The sequence below is a fragment of the Giraffa tippelskirchi genome, chromosome 11, assembly GCF_054371585.1.
Source record: "Giraffa tippelskirchi isolate mGirTip1 chromosome 11, T2T-mGirTip1v1.2.pri, whole genome shotgun sequence".
NCBI classification, from domain to species: domain Eukaryota; kingdom Metazoa; phylum Chordata; class Mammalia; order Artiodactyla; family Giraffidae; genus Giraffa; species Giraffa tippelskirchi.
In genome coordinates this window covers 39,878,818-39,897,456 of record NC_137285.1, presented here as the reverse complement: position 1 = coordinate 39,897,456, position 18,639 = coordinate 39,878,818, and the positions used below count along the sequence as shown (strand labels likewise).

Below are 18,639 nucleotides of genomic sequence, written 5' to 3'. Positions count from 1 at the left end.
TAAAGCAGATTAGTAAATAATAAAGAGGCTCCTACTTCTCTGAAGAGAAATGGGAAGCTTGCTCTGATAAAATAAATGGAAGTGAGAAAATGTGAGCCATTAACTATGAAAGATCTAAATTAAGCTCCCAGACAGGGCACACTAAATCCACAGTACAGATGATGCCTTAAGAGTCTATATCCTCAACCCTAAATACTCTGCTTGCAGGGTCTTAGTTCCCCCACCAGAGATTGAACTCGTGTTCCCCTGAAGTGGAAGCCTGGAGTCCTAACCACTGAACCACCAGGGAATTCCCAGGAATCCTTTCTTTATGAGAGGAAGTGTAACCTCTCTTAGACTTAGGAGTGAAAGAAAGGCCTGCACTTGAGTTGAACCCACTTCACGTCTTGTTCAGAATATACAACAAACAGGCCTATTTCCTTTTTTAAAATTCATGAAGATGTTTCAATTGAATCCAACTATATGGGAGGCTCAGATGGTAAAGAATCTGCCTGCAGTGCGGGAGACCCTGGTTCAATCCTGGGTCAGGAAGATCCCTTGGAGAATGGAATGGTATTCTTGCTTGGAGAATCCCATGGATAGAGGAGCCTGTCGGGCTACAGGCTCCATGGGGTCACAAAAAGTCAGACATGAGTGAGTGACTAACACTACGCTATACAGCTGAAAGTTTCTGATCAATTTATCCTCTATTCACTTAGCTAGCTTAGAAGCCAGTCTGCAAGGTGAGGGCAATGAATGATTAATAAGGCATTTTCATTATTCCTTAAAATCATTTCAATATTAATGGAAAAAACTCCAAAACTCCACAATGAACCAAAATATCAAAATTTTACATAAAAACAGAGCCTGATGCAAAAAAAGAAAACTGATCCTGTCTCTACTTAGAGTTTTTACATTGCTCACCGTAGGTTTTTCTCATTAATTTTGATTTCTGAAAACACTGCATTAAAATAGTTTGTTTCTAGACTGAGGTTCCCACGTGGCACAGTGGTAAAGAATCCGCCTGCCAGTTCAGGAGACGCCTTCGATCCCTGCTGGGGAAGATCCCTTCTAGAAGGAAATGGCAACCCACTCCAGTATTCTTGCCTGGAGAATCCCATGGACAGAGGCGCCTGGCAGGGCTACAGTCCATGGAGTCGCAAAGAGTCCTACACAATGGAGCACGCACCCACCACTGAGGTTTTTCGGCATCCTCCTAAAACATGAGGGCCAGTTAAGCTTCAACCCCAGTCTTCAGTAGTTTCTGAGAACAAACAGAAGCTCTTTTCACTGAATACATACTAGAGAGGCCCCAATGCTTCTCTATTTTGGATACCTGTCTCAAACATGTTATTTCAACAAATATTTCAGAACCTTAAAGCACTTATTAACATACAGCCAAGTGCCTAATGGCATCTCCTCCAATCCTGGGAGGTCAACCATTTCCCTTTTGAGCCAGGTAGAGGCGCACCAGAATGCAACGCCTACTAGGAAGGAGAAATGTAGAGAAAGAGAAGGTGGTGATCCCTCCTGCCCAAGGACTGCTCACGTGTAGGCCTTCTTGGCCCTGCGAAAGCAGAGCCTCATAGACTGGTTAGAAATTGTATTATCCCAGGCACAGAAATCAACTCATCACCGACACACATGGCCCTGGTGGCCGCAGCGTCCCCTCCTGGCTCAGCCACTCCCTTTTCCGGGAAGCTGACCCTGCGCGGGGGGAAGGCTGGCGCGGGGGCCTACCATACGCACCCTGCTCACGCGGAATCCGCACCAGGCAGTCCACGAGGCCTTTGTACTGCGCCTCGGGGCTGATCTGCTTGGACGACGCCTGCACCTGCAGCAGCAGCTTCACACGCTCGATGGGCGCCACCGTCGTCTTGGACACAGCCGCCGCCACCCCGCCTGCCAGCAGGTCCTTCCCGAAGGATGTGGCGTCAAAAAGCCGCTTTTCCACCTTCTTCTCCTGCTTCTTCTTCGGAGGTTCACGCTGCATGGTGGGACGACTGACGTAAAACCCGGTAGCAGAAGCTCAAAATGAGAGCCGGAGACACGCGAGGCCGAAGCCGAAAACCGCTTCAGCGTAGTGCTGGCGGGAAAGCCGCGCTCAGGACGCTGGGAGAAGGTCGCGCCAGGGGTGGGGCGCTGCGCAGGTGCCTCCAACCGCCTCCAGCCAGTGGAGACGGTCACGTGACTCCCGACACGTGGCTCTCCAGCGCGGTACTGTCTACGCAAGTAGGGGTACCTGGCTGCGCTTGCAGCGGCGGACAGGACTGGGAAGCTGTGAGTTCTCATCTGGGAAGGGATCCGGGAGAACCGAGTCTGTAAAAAGAGATTTAGTAGCCCAAACACGGCAGAGCAGCAAAATCAACCGTGTGGGGCTAACCAAGTTTAGTTTTGGTTCCCAGAGTATATACCCTTGCACCTTCTATTAGAAATCGCTTTAAAATATTCTCCTTTAAATGTAGCAGGGGTCTTTTGTCTAGTCACTGTCTCACTGTCTGGTTTTACTGACTGTACCCCCATAACATAATTCAATACATTTCTTTCTCCTGTATTTTGTTTAATATGGTAATTCTATCTAGAGCAGTGATGCTCAGTCAGACGACTGCACAAATTGGAGGTGTTGGTAGGGGGTGGAGGGAGACACAGGTTTGTGCCGGGGTGTCTGTGTTTGGGAGAAGGCAATGGCACCCCACTCCAGTACTCTTGCCTGGAAAATCCCATGGATGGAGGAGCCTGGTAGGCTGCAGTCCATGGGTCGCTAAGGGTCGGACACGACTGAGGTGACTTAGCAGTAGCAGTAGCAGTCTGTGTTTGAATTTTAATTCCCCAGGTAATTTTAATGTGGAGAGTTGGGAACGTGTTCTAGAACAGCGGTTCACAAACTGATTTTAGGATACCTTTTCAGTCTTCATGTAGAAGACCGCAAAGAAGCCTCTGTTTTTATGTTATATATTGATATTAACCATTTAAGAAATTGTAACGGAAAATTTTAAAAATCTACTCATTTAAAATAACAGTAACCCCCTACATAAGTAACATTTTTATATTAAAGAACAATTATTTTGCCAACAAAAATGTAGTGAGAACAGCCTTGTTTTGTATTTTTTTAAGTTTTTTTAAATGTCTGGCTTAATAAAAAGCCTGATTTACACAGCAGCTTTTGCATTCCTTTTGCTGCAGTAGTGCCCAACATGTATGTAACTACTGGAAAACTCCACTATACACTAATGAGGGAATTAGAGTGAAAGAGGCAAAAAATGTCCTATTATTATTAATAAAGAAATATATTCTTAATTCCTCTTTACAACTTGTTTGATGATTTCTACTAAAGGAAGGAAGCTTCCATTTTATCATCTCTTACTCTGCAGGACTTGCAGCCTTTAAACGCATCTATAAAATGTGAGATGAGTTACTGGCTTTTTTGAACTTTAGTTTGCATTTTTTAATTTATTATCCCAAGTGTGTTGTAACACTTATAATAGTACTTGTTACTAGTAAAAAACCAAATATTTTGGCCAGAAGCATTCCAGAGCAGGAATTTTGTTAATCTTTTGGCGACCTCATAAAACTAGTTGGCAAGTCCTGTTGGTACCATGTTTGATGCTACCTTCCTTTTCTTAGCGGCTCACTTGACTCAACCGGTTTTTCAGCCTGAGTTTCTTTGTATATTGTATGACATATTAGTCTTTCTAAAGCAATTTCATTAATCATTTTTCCTAGCTTGAAAAATTAAAAGTTTTCTCACTGCATTGACTTCAAAATCCTTTGTGAAATCCATCACAAATTCAAGAAATGATGGGCATTTTATCTGCAAAATTCTGGAAAATGAAAGACTTCATTCTCTTTTAAGGTAATTTGAAGCAGTTAGGGAGAAATTTAAAGGGGGAATTTCCCGAATCACACTCCAAGCAAGAATCTCTCTTTAAGGTGCCAAAAGAAGTTAAAGGAACCATCTCTGGTCACAGGAAACCTGTTATTTTTAGAAGTCAGAAAAACCTGCTGCTGCTCCCCAGGGCAATTTTCTCTCCCTTCCCTTTTTGCCCCCCTTTCTGCCCTCCCCTGACATGACTCTGTAGTTAACAGTGTTTATAGCATGTTCCTTTATGATATCCTCAAGCTTACTTTTGACATATATTCTTTGTTAGAAGACAGCAAAAGTGAAAGTACTTAAAAGTGTAGGTTTTTTTTTTACCCTATTAAGAGCTCTGAATCATCTCTTTTCAATAGATAAAGCTGCAAATGTTTATTTTAATTTGCTGCTTTGCATTTTATTTACTGACTTAATGAAAAAAGTTCTGGTGATTTATATATTGATATTAAAAATAGAGAGTCTCAGGGCCTTTGCACGGTTCACTTTTTCCTTAGAAATCAGCTTGGTTAGTTTCCTCACTTACAGCAGATCTGAGGCCATCTCAGCAACCCTTTCCCTGGCCACCCTGTCTCTCACACTTCATACTCCATTTTCTTGCTTCACTTTTTCCTTTTAGCTTTTGTTTTACTTATTTGTGATCTACCTCTCCCACTAGAACATAAGCTCCATGCTATGCTAAGTCGCTTCAGTCGTGTCCGACTCTGTGCAACCCCATAGACGGCAGCTCACCAGGTTCCGCCGTCCCTAGGATTCTCCAGGCAAGAATACTGGAGTGGGTTGCCATTTCTTTCTCCAGTGCATGAAAGGGAAAAGTGAAAGTAAAGTCGCTCAGTCGTGTCCGACTCTTAGCGACCCCATGGACTGTAGCCTACCAGGCTCCTCCGTCCATGGGATTTTCCAGGCAAGAGTACTGGAGTGGGGTGCCATTGCCTTCTCCAAGCTCCATGAGGGTAGCAATTTTTGGCTGTTTTGTTCATTGCTGTATCTCTGGCATTCATAACAGTGCTTGGTACAGAGCAGAAATGTAATAAATGTTTGTTGGATGAATGGACAAAAAGCCAACACAACTGCAAACAAACCTCTGCACCATCTTTATTAAAAACTATCAATATAGCGCAAAAATAGCTTCAGTTATATAGAATATAGAAGTACAACTCTAAAAAATTAATTTCCACACATACCGTAAATAAAGTTTTAGTAATATTTATTAATGTATTTTAAAATATTCAAAGTATAAATCCTCATTTTAAAAGTATTTAGTGCTGAATACTTTTTCTTAGCTTTCCAACATTTTGTACAGTAGAGGGTATGATTTAGATGACTCCATCATTTTCAACCAATGGATATTTAATAGTAAGTAGTTGTAGTAGTAGTAGTAGTAGCAGCTGCTAACACTTTTATAGCACATAATGTGTGCCAGGCACTATTTAGAGGGAGATCACACAGACAACAATAATTATTCACAATGTTATTTTCAAGAATGTTCAAAGTGGACAAACCTAGTAAATTGGTTTCATAGCTCTTCCCACTTGTATCAGAAATATAAAAAAGCAGGGACTGCAGTTTACTAACTTGCCAGTATGCATGATCATCGAGTGTCTCTTGGCACAAAAAGGGAAATGCCTTTTTCTAACATGACAAAACAAACAAAGAGACAAAAACGTGAAATGGAGAATGAGGATTGAAATCTAAAGTGTAATTTTGTGGGGGAACGGGACTAAAAAATATATGACGGTGGTGAGACAGCAACTTGCTTTTTTTTTTTAATGCTGGATATATAGTCTTTTGCATTACAGTCTTTGGTGGAAAAGAACGTTTGTAGGATGCTAATAAAATCCAACCTAAGAATGTTTCTATACCTGCAAAAGCATTCTACGTCCCTCTTTATTTAATAAAGTTGCAGATAGGCACTTATTGTCCAATGAGTCGGATCTACTTTCAGGTGTGAATCTGAACATATATGGAAAAACGAGCAGCTAAGTTTATAGTACTTACCACACTTATTGTGATATCTATTTAGAGATAAATGCAATGTCTCTGCAACATGCGCATTACAGAGCGCACTGCGGCACTTCAAATGACTTGGCCTTGTATAAGATCAGTAGTCTGTCTTTTTATTTCAGTTATTAAATAGTGGTCTTATGATTCTTTGAGACCAGGAAAGCAGTTCAACAGATCAAAATTTCACTAAATGAAACAAAAAGTTCCTGATGGTAAAGTCCCAAGTTCAGTCTGTTTGAAGATCTGAGGTGATCAATGGCTGCATTTATGAATAATTCTCCATATTAAAAATAGATTCATGGTGTTTGAGGGAACATTATCAAGGAATTTAAGACATTTACTAAATACTCTTAAACAATACTTTGATACTTACATATGTGCACAAGCAGTCCTAAGACAGTAGTAAAGAGTCTGTCATTTGACCAAAATTATAATCTGAAGGGGAGGATACTGCAAGCAATTTTCTACCAAAGTTTCTTGCTCTGTTTGAATGCCAAAATTAAGGCCCACAAGTCACTAATAGGACAAGTATAGTGGTTTGCATCTTCAACACCTGGGTGAAAATCTCTTAAACTCATGACAGAGGGATAATAGTGTTTCTTCTAAGACCAAATATTTTAAATGGTGCATCCACTACGTTTTTCAGTTAATTCTGATTAAGCTGGAGGTCTCATGCTTGAGGTAGGGGAAAGGCAGAGACTGGCTTTAGATGTGCTGGTGTAATTTGCCTTCCAAAGGTAAATCCTGAAGAAGAGAGAACCCAGTGCTATAAAGTCATGGGGGCATCTGAGAATTCAGTGAGGTAGGGGAAAGGCAGAGACTGGCTTTAGATGTGCTGGTGTAATTTGCCTTCCAAAGGTAAATCCTGAAGAAGAGAGAACCCAGTGCTATAAAGTCATGGGGGCATCTGAGAATTCAGGAGAATCCACTGGGTAAATGTCAGTTAAGAATTGCCATGTTCTTCCTTCCTTTCAATCTGCCAAATTCTGACAGCTAAAGAAAATTCTGATGTTAGTACCTTTCTTTCTCTGCTGCTGCTTAGTCGCTTCAGTCGTGTCCGACTCTGTGCGACCCCATAGACGGCAGCCCACCAGGCTCTGCCGTCCCTGGGATTCTCCAGGCAAGAATACTGGAGTGGGTTGCCATTTCCTTCTTCAGTGCATGAAAGGGAAAAGTGAAAGTGAAGTCGTTCAGTCGTGTCCGACTCTTAGCGACCCCATGGGCTGTAGCCCACCAGGCTCCTCCGTCCATGGGATTTTCCAGGCAAGAGTACTAGAGTGGGGCGCCATTGCCTTCTCCATTTCTTTCTCTACTCATGGTCAAATAAATTATTGTTCGTTAAAGGTACCCCTTTGGGAAAACCTAATACATCCAGATTTGTAAGGCAAAACTTTGTATTGATTGGAAGTTGCCATAGAATTTCTTTAGTTAACTTTTTCAGTGTTTTCAACATGATTGGGTTTTTAAAAAAGATTTACATACAACTTTCCTAAAACTCATGAACTTGTATGAAATGTGTGTATACCTGAATATATTTCAAAAAAGAGAAAAACAATGAAAGTATATGAACAAATAGTTTAAAAATATATATCCTAGTCAAAATAGAACTGACCTGAATGAGTAAAGAAAATCAAATAAATAAAAAAGTAAGCTTAATTTTCACTCCTTTCTTCCCCCACAGTGAGGTGTCTACCTAAAAGACAAGTATCTGATCAAAGAAGGAATCAGTACTCAACATTACAAATTTAGGTACCGAACAATAGGTTAGAGGGAAAAAATTGCACATTTTACTGAAGAGGATCTTTAGACACCTCAAAGCAATCATTTCATTTGTACATGAAAAATCTGAGCTCAGAAAGGTACAAAAACTTGCTCATGGTCACAATACTAATTAGTAACAGAACCTGGTCATCTCTTCCCAATTTCATGATTGTTTTGCCAGATATCAATATTAGTCTTGAGAAAAATACACAAAAATTTGGGTATTTTTCTAAGATAAACATTCTTATATTAATTTTACATAAAATACATCACATTATTTCAAATCAGTAAATAAATTAATGTTATACACCAAAATGGAAAATAAGTTAACAATCTCTTCTTCATATTTTGATCAAGTATTTTCTTCAAAAGTCTCAGAATAAGATTTAGTGCATCAAATCCAGCAGTGTATCATCTCAGTCATCATCAGCCTTATGTTCAGTATTGATTAGTGAAAAGAAGTTAAACCTTATCTCCCTGTGAATAGATTTCAGCAGTTCTAACCCTGCTTGATGGTCTGTGCACTGTGTTGCTATGCATCAAGAAAATACAGCTACAAGGTTAATCCAAAGAACAATTTAAAAGCCATTTCAATGGCAATTTCTGTAACCGAGTCATGAAAACAGACATAAAGTTCTTGAAGTTTGGGATGAAGAAAGAGCCTCCTGTAGAGAAAAAGAACACACTAATTTCAGAAATTCGAAGAAGGAAAAAACTCCAACTCTACAATATATTTTACTAAATTTTTTGGTTTCTGAAAGAATAACTCATAAATTCAACCACTAATCTAAATCTACAGTAGGGGGAAATGCAGCTAGATTTATAATTAAATAATATATGCCTTAGGTCAATTATATTTATTTTTTCAGAGTGTAAAAAGCCTATTGTATCAATTTCTATAGTCATATTCCTTAGTTTTAAAATGTTAAATTTAGTTATTATTATAGTCAATGATGTACCATCATTATGAGTACAATAGTTATTAGACATCAAATTGGGATTAACATTGAAACTTTGCTTTTCTTAAAGAGTTAAAATTTTAGTCTATTTAATCAATACTAATGTATACAAACCATTAAATCATTTCTGACTTATTCAATTTCTCTATTCTGCATAGATCAGCATCATCATAATTCAACACCTAATGATTTTTTTCAATTCCAGTTGTGAACGTAGTTATGGCTCTACTATACACCTGCATGTGTGCCTAACTGGTCTTCTTATCTCTATTCTCTCTTGTGTCCACACCATTCCATTTGGCTCCCAGCTTGATCTTCCAATAACTGAGTTTTTATCATGTTGATGCTCCCAAGCTTGGCTGGTTATACATCAGAATCACAAGTGAGCTTACTAAACATACAGAGTCCCACTCCCATAGATTCTGGTTCAGTAGATCTGGGATGGGGTGCAGGCATTTCTGATTTTAATAAGTGACTCAATCAGTCGTGTCTCTCTCTTCTCAACCCCGTGGACTGTAGCCCGTCAGGCTCCTCTGTCCATGGACTTCTCCAGGTTAGAAACTGGAGTGGGTAGCCATTCCCTTCTCCAGGGGAATCTTCCCAACCCAGGGATCAAACCCGGGTCTCCCCTATTGCCGAAGGCAATGGCAACCCACTCCAGTACTCTTGCCTGGAAAATCCCATGGACGGAGGAGCCTGGTAGGCTACAGTCCATGGGGTCGCTAAGAGTCGGACACGACTGAGCAACTTCACTTTCACTTTTCACTTTCATGCCTTGGAGAAGGAAATGGCAGCCCACTCCAGTGTTCTTTCCTGGAGAATCCCAGGGACGGGGGAGCCTGGTGGGCTGCTGTCTATGGGGTCGCGCAGAGTTGGACAGGACTGAAGTGACTTAGCAGCAGCAGCAGCAGCTATTACAGGCGCATTCTTTCCCATTTGAGTCATCAGGGAAGCCCTGGTTAATGTGACTCAGCTGATTCTAAATTCTGTGGATCAGCACATGGGAATTACTGCTTTGGATAACATTTGTAAAGCATTTGTCATACAGCTTAGTACTACGTGGTAGGTGTCAAGTAACATTAGTCCCACCCAACTCTGTGCTCCTTCCTCCAACTCTCTACCCCAACTCAAAGAAAGGACTATCGGTAGTTCAATATTTCCTTCAAAGTTCAATTCCTTGGTTAGGAATTGAAGGCTCTCTGCAGTAATCCTGACTTAGCTTTCCAGTTTTATCTTTCACGTCATCTTTGTATATGCCATTCCTCTACCATCCTAGCAAACTAGTCTACTCACAGCCAAGCCTTATGATTTCCCTTGTTTGGGTCTTTATTCACCTCATTCTTTACCTAGAATGCTCTATCCAAATCCAGTTCATTTCCTAAAGCAGATCAAATGGAATCTCTTAGCCTTTCTTTGTAATCTCAGATTTCCTCCCTTTTTAAGAATTTCCAGAGTGTTTGGTTGTATTACCTAATTTATTTTTTATAGAAGTACAGTTGTGTCACCATGTCACGATGTTGTGTCAATCTCTGCTATACAATGAAGTGACTCAGTTTTACACATATACAATCTTTTTTTTATAATATTCTTTTCCATTATGGTTTATACCAGGAGACTGGATATAGTTCCTTGTGCTATACAGTAGGACCTTGTTGTTTGTCCATTCTAAATGTAATAGTTGGCATCTGCCAACCTCAAATTCCCAGTCCATTCTCTTTCCCCCACCCCTCGCCCATAAGTATGATCTCTGAGTCTGTTTTCTGTTTTGTAGATAGGTTCATTTGTGCCATATTTTAGATTCCACATATAAGGGGTGCGGGGGGCAACCTGACAACAAGCAGGATCTGCTTTGGGAGCTGCCTTGTTAACTCAAGGGTCAAGTCCAGACATAGCTCTCTGTCCTGCCACCTCTTATTAATTATTAAGGAAACTTCTTGCAGCCCCTGGAGCGCATCTGACGCAGGACAAATGGCTTTTATGACCTGAGTCCTGAGATACGACCTGAGTCCTGAGATACAGAGTCATGGGATCTTGATTGATACCTGAGTCCTGAGATACAGAGTCATGGGATCTTGATTGATAGCTTTATGTTACTTAGGTGATTTTTGGTGCATGTTACTTAGGTGATTTTTGATGATTGTGTTGTATAAGAATTTCCTGGTATAAGGGTATAAAATTCTGTGTGTAAAAATAAACAAGCATCACTGGCATTACAGATTGCAGTGATCCTCTCAACCCCCGCTGTGTCTGTGTCTGTGTCTGTGTCTGTGTCTATTTCTTTCTCAGCCGAGGAATCCCGCGTTTGTGCCTACGTTGACTCGTCGGCTGGTCCCGACAAGTGGCGCCCAACGTGGGGCATCGACGTTTAAGAGATTCTCGGCCGCTGCCCAGAGGTGCACCTAAGTACGCATTTCTAGCGTGAAGAAAAAATACGGTAGGGGCAGGAAGGTTTATAGTTGAGAGTAAAAAATGGGGCAAAATCATAGTCGTCAATTGTTTGTACACATGTTGTATGTAATGTTGATTCAACTATTACTGCTTTTGCAAAATCTTTCTGGTGTTCAGGGAAAGGTATACTGGGCCTATGTCCCTGACCCTCTCTTGCTGCAGCCAGTCACCTGGGAGATGGCATTCATTCCTGTATATGTTAATGACACCTTCACACTGGGAAGATCCTCGGATAAACATATTATTCCACAAAATGCTTCTTTAAATTATACAGGGTTCTCTGCAAAACTTCCCATATGTATGTATAAAAACTATAATGTTTCTAGCTGTCTTTTACTTACAGAAACTTTCTACAGAGCCAAGACTGCTCAGAGAACATGGATTCTACGTTTCTCATCAATAACAAAAAAGGCTGGACAGACCCAGCAGCGGAATGGAACAGGGCCTAAGGATATTCCCTTTTGTGGACGTGGACTAAGGGAACAGCAGATTTATGTGCCTTGGACATTATGTAGGAATAAAACTGCTACCACGTATACTATCTATAATGACACACAACGGCTTTGGGACTGGGCTCCTGATTTGATGAGTGCCCAAGCGATGTACCACCGAGACCTTAATCCTCGCATTTGGAATCTTGGCGGTGATAAGATCTTCCAGACAGAACTGTGGAAGCTCGCTGCCGCTGCAGGCGAGAAAGTGCTCTTGTCGCAAACGGGCACAGAAAATCCTGAAGGAATTGTGTTGAATGGGACTTGGAGATATCTTCGTGCTTGTGTACCTTTTCCCTTCATGATAATAATAGGGTCTGTTGCTATTCGTAAACAGTCTGGTATGTACAATATTACCTGCTTAAACTGTACATTGTCAAATTGTATTCGAGGAATTGCTGACAATTCAGGCTTGCTTATAGTAAAGCAACCTCCTTTTGTTGTTATCCCTGTAAATGTGTCAGAATCCTGGTATGAAGATACAGGAATAGAATTGTGGAAACGCCTGAATGATGCACTCTCCAGGCCTCGGAGAGGAGTAGGTTTAGTTATACTAGGGGTAGTCTCTCTGATAACGTTAATAGCATCCGCTATTACTGCTTCTATTGCTCTTGGTCAGTCTGTTCATGCTGCTGCTTTTGTAGATGGGCTTGCCAAAAATGCATCCAATGCTTTAGGAATACAAGAAGATATTGATAAACGACTGGAAGATCGCTTAAATGCCCTGTATGATTCTGTATTATACTTAGGAGAACAACTGCAAGAGCTGAAGCTTAGGAGTAAATTGAGATGTCATGCTAATTATTATTGGATATGTGTCACTCAAAAAGAGTATAATAAATCAGATACACCGTGGCAACATATTAAAGCTCATCTTGCTGGAATATGGAGTCACGATAACCTTTCTATAGATTTGGTAAAGTTACATCAAGAAATTCTAAACATTGAAAATGCGCTCTCTCCAAACACTGATATTGGTTCCACGGTTAATGGATTTCTGGAAGGGCTATTTTCCCATTTCCCTACCCTGAGTACATTTTGGCATTATATTCTCGGTCTTATGGTTGTACTGGCCGTTTTACTGCTGTTGATGTGTCTCATTCCATGCTGCATCAAGCGTTTAGCTTCAGAGCTGCTTAACATTAAAGCAGCTATTCATACTGATCATTTAAAGCACAAAATCAGTGCTTTAGTAAATAAATAAGGGGGAGCTGCCGGGGGCAACCTGACAACAAGCAGGATCTGCTTTGGGAGCTGCCTTGTTAACTCAAGGGTCAAGTCCAGACATAGCTCTCTGTCCTGCCACCTCTTATTAATTATTAAGGAAACTTCTTGCAGCCCCTGGAGCGCATCTGACGCAGGACAAATGGCTTTTATGACCTGAGTCCTGAGATACGACCTGAGTCCTGAGATACAGAGTCATGGGATCTTGATTGATACCTGAGTCCTGAGATACAGAGTCATGGGATCTTGATTGATAGCTTTATGTTACTTAGGTGATTTTTGGTGCATGTTACTTAGGTGATTTTTGATGATTGTGTTGTATAAGAATTTCCTGGTATAAGGGTATAAAATTCTGTGTGTAAAAATAAACAAGCATCACTGGCATTACAGATTGCAGTGATCCTCTCAACCCCCGCTGTGTCTGTGTCTGTGTCTGTGTCTGTGTCTATTTCTTTCTCAGCCGAGGAATCCCGCGTTTGTGCCTACGTTGACTCGTCGGCTGGTCCCGACAAAGGGGTATCATATAGTATTTTCTTTCCCTTTCTAACTTACCTCACTTAGTATGATAATCTATAGTTGCATCCATATTGCTACAAATGGCATCATTTTCTTTTTTATGGTTGAGTAGTATTCCATTGTCCACATATATATATATGTATATATATACATATATGCACACACTGCATCTTCTTCATTCATTCATCAGTGGATATTTAGGTTGTTTCCACAGAGGTGCATGTATGTTTCTGAATTATAGTTTTATCTGAGTGTATACCCAGGAGTGGGATTGATGGATCATATGGTAATTCTATTTTTGGTTTTCTGAGAAACCTCCATACTGTTTTCCGTAGTGGTTGTACCAACTTACATTCCCACCAACAGTGTAGGCGTGTCCCCTTTTCTGCACACCCTCTCCAGAATTAGTTATTTGTTGACTTTTTAATGATGGCCATCCTAACTGGTATGAGGTGGTACCTCATCATAATTTTGATTTACATTTCTCTAATAATTAGTGATGCTGAGCATTTTTCATGTGTCTACTGACCATCTGTATGTCTTTGGAGAAATGTCTGTTAAAGTCTTCTATCCATTTTTCAGACCACCTGACCTGCCTCTTGAGAAACCTGTATGTAGGTCAGGAAGCAACAGTTAGAACTGGACATGGAACAAGACTGGTTCCAAATAGGAAAAGGAGTACGTAAAGGCTGTATATTGTCACTCTGCTTATTTAACTTACATGCAGAGTACATCATGAGAAATGCTGGGCTGGAAGAAACACAAGCTGGAATCAAGATTGCCAGGAGAAATATCAATAACCTCAGATATGCAGATGATACCACCCTTATGGCAGAAAGTGAAGAAGAACTAAAGATCCTCTTGATGAAAGAGGAGAGTGAAAAAGTTGGCTTAAAGCTCAACATTCAGAAAACTAAGATCATGGCATCTGGTCCCATTACTTCATGGCAAATAGATGGGGAAACAGTGGAAACAGTGGCTGACTTTATTTTTCTGGGCTCCAAAATCACTGCAGATGGTGATTGCAGCCATGAAATTAAAAGATGGTTACTCCTTGGAAGGAAAGTTATGACAAAACTAGACAGCATATTAAAAAGCACAGACATTATTTTGTCCACAAAGGTCCATCTAGTCAAGGCTATGGTTTTTCCAGTAGTCATGTATGGATGTGAGAGTTGGACTATAAAGAAAGCTGAGCGCTGAAGAATTGATGCTTTAGACCTGTGGTGTTGGAGAAGACTCTTGAGAGTCCCTTGGACTGCAAGGAGATCCAACCAGTCCATCCTAAAGCAGATCAGTCCTGGGTGTTCATTGGAAGGACTGATGTTGAAGCTGAAACTCCAATAATTTGGCCACCTGATGCAAAGAGCTGACTCATTTGAAAAGACCCTGATGCTAGGAAAGATTGAGGGCAGGAGGAGAAGGGGACAACAGAGGATGAGATGGTTGGATGGCATCACCGACTCAATGGACATGGGTTTGGGTAGACTCTGGGAGTTGGTGATGGACAGGGAGGCCTAGTGTGCTGCGGTTCATGGGGTCGCAAAGAGTCAGACACGACTGAGCGACTGCACTGAACTGAACCCATTTTTCAATTGGGTTTTTTGTTGAGTTGTATGAGCTGTTTGTGTATTTTGAAGATTAAGCCTTTGTTGGTTACATAATTTGCAAATATTTTCTCCCATTTCATAGATTGTCTGTTTTTCTTTTTTTTTATGTTTTTCTTTCCTGTAAAAGCTTATAAGTCTGATTATGTCTCATTTGCTTCTTTGTTTTCATTTCTATTGCCATAGGAGACTGACCTTAAAAAAAACGTTAAAATATAGCCAGCTATATCTATCTTTCTCTCTCCATAGAATATTCATCCATAAATACATAGATATTTAAGTATGTTTCATGTTTCTTCTGCTAGATGTAAGATCATCAGATGCAATGACTGTGTCTTTTTCTTTGTGTTTGCCAGTCCACCTAACCGTCACCACATACATTTTGCCAAGCACAGCTCCATTTACTAATCCTTATATATTTATCAAGTGACTATGTGCCAGGTGCTTTGCCAGTGGTGGACAAGATAGATACAATTCCTCATCTCATAAAACTGACATTCCAGTGACGGAGAGAAAGATCATAAACAAGAAAATTAAAGGGGTAATAGAACAGAGAATAACTTTAATGTGGGAAAGAGATCACAGTTTGTGTCTTTGACGGGAGATGATAATGTTACCACTGGTTTGAATATCTAGGAGCCAGATAGGCAAAGGTTAAGTAGAACATCCCACATGGAAGGAACAGCAGGAACAGAGTTCAACTGGTGCCAGTGTGGCTGTGCACAGTGGCTGGAGGAAGACAGTGACAGGAGGTGGAAACAGAGAGGTGGCCGGGGGACAGATCGGGCCAGGTCTTGTAGCTGGTTGGGGATGGGGGAAGAGAGAGAAGGGAAGAGGGAAAGAAAGGAGGAAAGGGGGAGAAAAAACGTTAGAGAGAAGGAAATAGCAATGGGTATGAACTCATTACCTTTTAGTGTCTTACTAGTACAATGTTGTAAGATAAGTGAATTAGTTTTTTTAAATAAAAAAAAGACGGGAAGAATTTTAAAGGAGTTATTTAGTAAGTAGAATTGTAAAATACATTAAATATTAGAATTATGTTAATAAACTCATGTTGTGTGTTGTGTTCAGTTGCTCAGTCAGGTCGGACTTTTTGGAACTGTAGCCCGCCAGGCTCCTCTGTCCATGGGATTTCCCAGGCAAGAATACTGGAGTGTTTTGGCATTTCCTCCTCCAGGGGATCTTCCTGACCCAGGGATCGAACCCACATCTTCTGCATTACAAGCAGTAATAAATCCATGCTTATATCTTAAAATGTTTATCTCCTTTACCCCCTTTTTAACACTTAAAAATATTTTCTTCCACTTACCCTACTACCCAGTAAGCCATAACTGGTGGTGTCTTCCTCTGATCAGTCCAGTTTTCAGGTGAGCATTCAAACAATACACCATGTTCTTTCACAGGGTTCAGAGAAGACACTGAATTTGTTGAACCTGAATGATCTTTACCATTTAGTGCTTTCTTTTTCTGTAAATTAACAGGTATTATTAGTCTTGGCTCCTATTAATAGTGCTGCTTTAAATGTTTTCATATATAGATTTGAATTGGCTGATCCTAATACTATAAGTGCCCACAATGACATTCTTCTCCTTACCTGCAGGAAAATTTCTACCCTTCCTCATACTTACTTTAAATGCCATCTCCTACCAGAGACTTCACGGATAAAGTTTCTCTTGATTCTCCAAGAAAACATTTGTTTCACACCTGGCCTTATTAATATTTACACTATATTATATTAGCAGTTTATAGGTTTGTCTTCCCCAGTACATTAGAACCTTTTTCCCAGGGCAGAGACTATATGCCGTTCATCTCTGCATTCCTTGAAAGCAGCTGTGTTTGGGTACACTGCTGCTGCTGCTGCTAAGTCGCTTCAGTCGTGTCTGACTCTGTGCGACCCCATAGACGGAAGCCCATCAGGCTCCGCCGTCCTTGGGATTCTCCAGGCAAGAATACTGGAGTGGATTGCCATTTCCTTCTCCAGTGCATGAAAGGGAAAAGTGAAAGTGAAGTCGCTCAGCCGTGTCCGACTCTTAGCGACCCCATGGACTGTAGCCTACCAGGCTCCTCCGTCCATGGGATTTTCCAGGCAAGAGTACTGGAGTGGGGTGCCATTGCCTTCTCCGTTTGGGTACACAGTAGATGCTAAATGAACAGATTACTAATGAGTTACTAAATGAGTGGATGATTATAATGTATTTAAAACACATATACTTAAAGCAGTATTTTTCCTTTGAAGCATACTCTCTAAATTCCCCACTGATTAAATCATTAGCAAACCAATGACCCACTTGGAATATAAAGACTTTCTGTAAGGCTCAGGCCAAAACAGTGGAGTGATCCTTGATTCTTCTCCTTCTTTCAAAATGCTTATTGAGGACGCAAATCCTTTTGGCTCATCCTCCATTATATCTGCAAGATCGATAACCCACTGATATTTCTTGCTTTGAGAATTTCCACAGTTCCTTGCCTCCCATCCTGTCTATCTACCCTGCAAGCTTGTTCAGAGTAGCCTGAGTGATCCTTTGAAAACTAAGGAACATGTTCTTGCTCTTCTCAGAACTACCCAAGAACTTCCCATCTTCTTCCGGATAAATCTCAAAAAGTCCTTAGCCTGTCAGGCCTTGCATGAACCAGTCCTGCTGCTTTTGCCATCTCAACTCCTACTGCTCTCCTCCTGAATCAGCCTGCTCCTGCGCTCTCTCGGCCACCCTACCTCCACGGCTGTATACTTTCTGTTCCTTCTGTCTGGAAGCTCAGCCTCCACATTTGCCACATGGCTTTGTCCCTCAATTCCTTCTGGTGTCTGTTCAAATATTACTTGACATGATCAGAGGGATCTTTCAAAACAGTAAACACCGCCTTTCATCCTTACTCTGTTTTGTTACAATTGCTGTTGAAACTTACCCGACCTGATACACTAAACTGCTTGCTAATTCATTAGCTTCCTCTGCTAGAATATAGACTTCATGATGAAAGAGACTTTTTGCTCACTGCTGTATCCCCAGCATCTTGAGTAGTATCTGGCGAATGGTAGGCACCTCTATGTTTAAATAATAGAGGGAAGGCTAATTTATATTACTAAGTAAGTTAATGAAATGAACCTTATAGAATCTACTAGTATGTTAAACAGGAAAGGAGGAGCATAAGAATGCAAAGCATATAGAGATATACAGTCAAACATAACATTTTGCTGAATACTAATTTCTGGTAGCTTGAAGAAGAAATCCTATAAGACAAAAGAGTTTCACTGCTGAATGAGTCCTAAGAGATGATATAATTCAGCTCACTCACTTTATAACTGAGGAAATAGGAAGAGTTGAGGCCCAGTCTAGGAGTCCTTATTCCCAGCCCAATGTTCTTCCACCTTTACACCTAAGTTCTTCACAAATTTAGCAGCCTTGGTACATGTATTGCTATACACATTACATTCATTTTTCAGTCTTTATTTTTTTGGCAGTATGATGTTTGATCAGTCACAAATAAACTTCTATATCTCAAGAAATTTAATACATATCTTTCCCTGCTATTAAAACTATGTAATTGAGATTTTAATTGTATACAACATTACTACTTTTCTGGAGGTACAATATTAAAACTTCATTCTGGATTGAAAAGCAAGCAAGCAACCAACCAACCAAGTGGCTAAAACATTTATAACACTATTGTATAAATTCTGTTCTTTATTCCTTTATATTCCAGATACCTTATCCTGCCTTTGAATACTTAAAAAATTATCAGTTACAAAATGGTAGAGATAAATGTCCAAATAATGGTTGAGT

General features: G+C 40.5%; 3 protein-coding genes across 17 annotated transcripts in view; 1 reads left to right on the top strand and 2 right to left on the bottom strand.

Moving 5' to 3' along the window:
• SLC25A31 (solute carrier family 25 member 31) overlaps positions 1–2,064 on the bottom strand; it is a 30,517-nt gene extending 28,453 nt beyond the window's left edge. For both annotated transcript variants that reach the window (XM_081538183.1, XM_081538182.1), the window contains exon 1: positions 1,729–2,064. In XM_081538183.1, coding sequence (XP_081394309.1) covers positions 1,729–1,972 — 244 coding nt within the window. In that variant the 5' untranslated portion in view covers positions 1,973–2,064. The remainder of the gene's footprint in view (positions 1–1,728) is intronic.
• LOC145525375 (endogenous retrovirus group K member 13-1 Env polyprotein-like) lies at positions 1,784–13,146 on the top strand. Of its 7 annotated transcripts, none has more exons than XR_014068152.1 (4): positions 2,183–2,259; positions 3,703–3,832; positions 10,861–11,008; positions 11,366–13,146. XR_014068152.1 is itself a non-coding variant. In XM_081538178.1 (4 exons), the coding sequence occupies exon 4, from the start codon at positions 11,608–11,610 to the stop codon at positions 12,715–12,717; it is 1,110 nt and encodes a 369-aa protein (XP_081394304.1). In that variant the 5' UTR covers positions 2,183–2,259; positions 3,703–3,832; positions 10,861–10,977; positions 11,366–11,607; the 3' UTR covers positions 12,718–13,146. The 7 variants fall into 7 exon arrangements, 6 of the variants coding, with proteins under 6 accessions (XP_081394306.1, XP_081394304.1, XP_081394303.1 ...); XM_081538178.1 differs by having other exon boundaries at positions 10,861–10,977; XM_081538177.1 differs by lacking the exon at positions 10,861–11,008.
• Positions 7,619–18,639, bottom strand: part of INTU (inturned planar cell polarity protein) — an 86,631-nt gene continuing 75,610 nt past the window's right edge. For 3 of the 8 annotated variants that reach the window (XR_014068149.1, XM_081538162.1, XM_081538164.1), the window contains 2 exons: positions 16,170–16,327; positions 7,619–8,280 (listed from right to left, as the gene is read on the bottom strand). Coding sequence is in view for 5 of the 8 variants with exons in the window: in XM_081538162.1 (XP_081394288.1) it covers positions 8,169–8,280; positions 16,170–16,327 (270 nt within the window). In the remaining 3 variants the exon portion in view is untranslated. Of the gene's footprint in view, positions 8,281–13,782; positions 13,862–15,393; positions 15,661–16,169; positions 16,328–18,639 lie in introns of those variants that run through there. The other 5 variants (XR_014068150.1, XM_081538161.1, XR_014068151.1 and 2 more) reach the window with 3 other exon arrangements.